At 36.2% G+C, this 4,594-nt stretch overlaps 1 protein-coding gene across 1 annotated transcript in view; it reads right to left on the minus strand.

Moving 5' to 3' along the window:
- Positions 1-904: 904 nt before the first annotated feature.
- The window catches only part of ZNF354A (zinc finger protein 354A), a 21,923-nt gene continuing 18,233 nt past the window's right edge, over positions 905-4,594 (minus strand). Inside the window, exon 4 of the mRNA XM_008590998.1 lies at positions 905-3,047. Coding sequence (XP_008589220.1) covers positions 1,486-3,047 — 1,562 coding nt within the window. The 3' untranslated portion in view covers positions 905-1,485. The remainder of the gene's footprint in view (positions 3,048-4,594) is intronic.

The raw sequence follows: 4,594 nt of genomic DNA on the forward strand, positions 1-4,594 counted from the left end.
CTGTTTAAACAACCACATTTACAAACTACATTATAATTTGCCTACTCCTTTGCTAGTCCCACAACTCCATCCTCTTCCCAATTCATGGCTTCTTGATGGAAGGCCTGTATTTTTCTTAAAACTAGTGGTATGCAGTAAAGTACCTGCCCCAAAGCTGGAATTTTTTAAAAAATACATTTACTGAGTTTTTGTTTATAATTACTCCCCTTTGTCTTCCTGAAGTTGACACTAGATAACACTAAGGAAAACATACTTTTTATGTCATGAAATAATTGAAGTCTGTCTTAGTCTGCTCAGGCTGCTGTAACAAATACCTGACTGGGTAACTTATGACAGAAATTTATTTCTCACAGTTCTGGAGGCTGGGAAGTCCAAGATCAAAGCACCAGCCTATTTGGTGTCTGGTACAGGTCCAGTCCCTGCCAGATGGCCAGTGCCTACCAGCTGTGTCCTCACATAGTGGAGGGGGCAAACAAGCTCCCATAGGACTATTTATAAGGGCACTAATGCCATTCATGACAGCTCTACCCTCATGACCTAATCACTTCTCCAAAGGCCATCACCCCCTAATACCATCACCTAGGGAGTTAGGATTTCAGCACAGGATTTTGAGGAGAAACATTCAGACTACAGCAATGATTTTGTGAAGATTCTGCCATAGGTGTTAGATTTGTTAAACTTCTAAGTCCTTTTGTTTTGAATTTTAAAAACCCCAAACATTTAATAGCTTTGGACCTGAAATAATGGTCTATTCTTTTACTTAATATACCTAATTTGACAGCTCACAGGATATAGCAGGTATGTTTTCAAAATAAATATGACTAAAGAGCAATAAAAAAATATTTCTGAGAATAGAATTAGGAATTGGGTAGGAAATACACAATTCACAGCAATTACTACAACAAAGGAAGAGACAAGATTTTTATTTCTCTTTTTTAATGAAATCCATGCACAAAGTTTGACATCAGGTCAGGAAAAGGAACAACCCCAGAGACTGAGAGGTAGTTTGCAGTTCATTTTTATCTTTTATTTTGGTCCTTTAATCTAAAAATGTAGTTTCTTTGATCAATTATTTCATATGCTATTTAATGTTAGCTATGAAAAATATGAGCAGTGGTTTGTTGTTTTCCTAAGGAGAAATCCAAAGCACACCTCACCACTCACTGAGATGTTTATGATGATCACATGGTATCTAACATACGCTGCTGTAGAAAGAGGGAAAACAAACACCTTTTACTTTACAAATGCCTAAAGTCAATGTTTTCTCTTGTGAATTCTTCACCTCAGATTATTTTTAGAAGTGTCTGACAGGCACAAATACTTTCTTCATTTCTATTACACAGTCAAGGATTACCCATGGAATTTAATATCTGATAACTAAATTATAGGATTTTGTTCATATCCAGTACATTTGTTACATCACTCTTAAGTATGTCTTCTCTGATGAGCTTTGGTTTAAGGCTTTCATACATGCAAATCTACTTTCTAGGGGTCCTCTTCAATATGAATTTTATAGTGATTAGTAAGTGACGACCTGTGGTTAAAAAGTTTCCCACATGTGTTACATTCATAGGGTTTCTCCCCAGTATGAATTCTCTGATGTGCAATACGTGATGAGCTTTGTCTAAAAGTTTTCCCACATGTATTACATTTGAAGGGTTTCTCTCCTGTATGAATCCTTCGATGTTGAATAAGAGCTGAACTTTGGCCAAAAGATATCCCACATTCCCCACATCGATATGGTTTCTCTCCAGTATGAATTCTCTGATGATTACTAAGGGATGAATTACACCTGAATGTTTTCCCACACTCATTACATTTATAAGGTCTTTCTCCAGTATGCATTCTCTGATGCTGAATGAGAGCTGAACTTTGTCTGAAAGCTTTTCCACATACTTTACATTTACAGGGTTTCTCTCCAGTATGAATTCTCTCATGAATAATAAGTGTTGAGTGGGAACTTAAGGCTTTGCCACATTCATTACAATTATAAAACTTCTCCCCAGTATGAATTATTCGATGTCTATTAAGTCGTGAAATAGAAGTGAAGCCTTTTCCACATTCATTACATCTATAGGGCTTTTCTCCAGTGTGAATTCTTTCATGTTGAATAAGAGATGCACTCTGACTGAAGGCTCTCCCACATTCACTACATTTAAAAGGTTTCTCTCCAGTGTGAATTCTCTGATGATAACGAAGGGATGAGCTAGACTTAAAGCTGTTGCCACATTCATTACACAAATAGGACTTCTTTCTGGAATGAATTCTTTGACATCCAGGAAGGGATGTGCTACAACTAGATGACTTCCTACCTGGGTTATATTTGTAAGGGTTTTCTCCAGCATGGATTTTTTGATGTATAAAGAGGCCTGACCTTCGGCTGAAGGATTTACCACATTCTTTACATCTATAGGATTTCTCTACAGTATGGGTTCTTAGATGTTTATAAAGGGATGTACTGAGAGTGAAGGCTTTCCCACATTCTTTACAAACATACGGTTTCTCTCCAGTATGAGTTATTTGATGTTGAATAAGAGCTGAACTTTGGCTAAAGGCTTTCGAACAGTCTTTACATTTAAATAATTTTTCTCCACTATGGTTTTTCTCATGCTTACGAAGGGATGAAGTATTAATAAAGGTTTTCTCACACATACTACATTTGTATCGTTTCTCTGCTGTCATTTTTGGTTGATTAACTAAACGTGAATTCTGTTTGAAGCTGTTTCCTTGTATTTCACATTTTGGTGGTGTTTCTTCTCTGGGAACTATCTGTTGCCTAACATGGACTGACTTTGGGCTAAAGGTTTTGTTAAATTCAATATTTTTATGGCTTCTTTCTACAGTGAGGATTTTTTTGTGGGTGACTGAAACTATCTGAGAACTTTCCTTTTTGTTACGCTTTTTCTCTAGTCTGCCTTCATTTATGCAAGGTTCTTCTGATTTCAAGTCCCATGGTCCATTCCCTTTGTATCTTTTCTTTATCGGTCTCTGAAATGAAGAGTCTTGTGTCAGAGTTGACTTTGTGATGTTATGACTGTTCTTCCACCCTAAAGGAAAAAAAAAAGAAAGAAATTGAAGATGTTCCATGTGATATCACAGCATTTGGCTACTGAGACTAAATGTGTAGAATAAATAAATACTGATATTTAAATAAGGTCTTGGTATCTGGTCAAAAAATAGCAAGAGGAAAAAATAAGAAAGTTAGGCAGTATAAAAAAATAACTGATAGAAGCTGAAATACTAGGGTGAAGAAAACAATAAAGCAAACCCATTTAAAAAGGGTGAGAATTAAAGCCATATATGATAAACCCACTGCCAATATCATCCTGAATGAACAGGAACTAGACAGGATGCCCACTCTCACCACTCCTATTCAACACAGTGTTGGAAGTACTAGCCAGAGCAATCAGAGAAGAGAAGGAAATAAAGGGCATCCAGATTGGAAAAGATGAAGTCAAACTGTCCCTCTTTGCAGATGACATGATCCTATATATTGAACAGCCTAAAGCCTCTACAAAAAAACTCTTAAGAGTTGATAAATGATTTCAGCAAAGTTGCAGGATACAAAATCAACACACAAAAATCAGTAGCATTTCTATTCTCCAATAGTGAACATGCAGAAAGAGAAACCAAAAAAGCTTGCCCATTTACAATAGCCACCAAAAAAATAAAATACTTAGGAATTGAGTTAACCAAGGATGTGAAAAATCTCTATAATGAGAACTACAAACCACTGCTGAGAGAAATTAAAGAGGACACAAGAAGATGGAGAGATATCCCACACTCTTGGATTGGAAGAATCAACACTAAAAATGTCCATACTACCCAAAGTGATATACAAAATTCCAATGACATTTTTCTCCCAAATGGAAAAGAACTATCCAGACATTTATATGGAATAACAAAAGACCACACACAGCCAAAGCAATGCTGAGCAAAATAATAACAATAACAATAATAAAGCTGGAGGCATAACACTACCTGACTTTAAACTATACTACAAAGCTATAATAACCAAAATAGCATGGTACTGGCATGAAAACAGACACATCGATCAATGGAATAGAATAGAGAATCCAGAAATCAACCCACACACCTACAGCCATCTGATCTTTGACAAAGACACCAAGCCTATACACTGGGGAAGAGACTGCCTCTTCAGCAAATGGTGCTGGGAGAACTGGATATCCATATGCAGAACAATGAAACTAGACCCATACCTCTCACCATATACTAAAATCAACTCAAAATGGATTAAAGAATTAAATATACACCCTGAAACAATAAAAAACTTATTAAAGAAAACATAGGAGAGACACTTCAGCAAATAGGGCTGGGCATAGACTTCATGAATATGACCCCAAACGCACGGGCATCCAAAGGAAAAATAAAGAAATGGGACTATATCAAACTAAGAAGCTTCTGCACAGCAAAAGAAACAATTAACAGAGCTAAAAGACAGCCAACAGAGTGGGAGAAAATATTTGCAAAATACACATCTGACAAAGGACTAATATCCAGAATATATAAAGAACTCAAACAACTTTACAAGAAAAAAACAAGCAACCCAATTAAAACATGGGCCAAAGAGCTA

Source organism: Galeopterus variegatus, unplaced genomic scaffold (assembly GCF_000696425.1).
Source record: "Galeopterus variegatus unplaced genomic scaffold, G_variegatus-3.0.2 Scaffold6548, whole genome shotgun sequence".
Taxonomy (NCBI): Eukaryota; Metazoa; Chordata; class Mammalia; order Dermoptera; family Cynocephalidae; genus Galeopterus; species Galeopterus variegatus.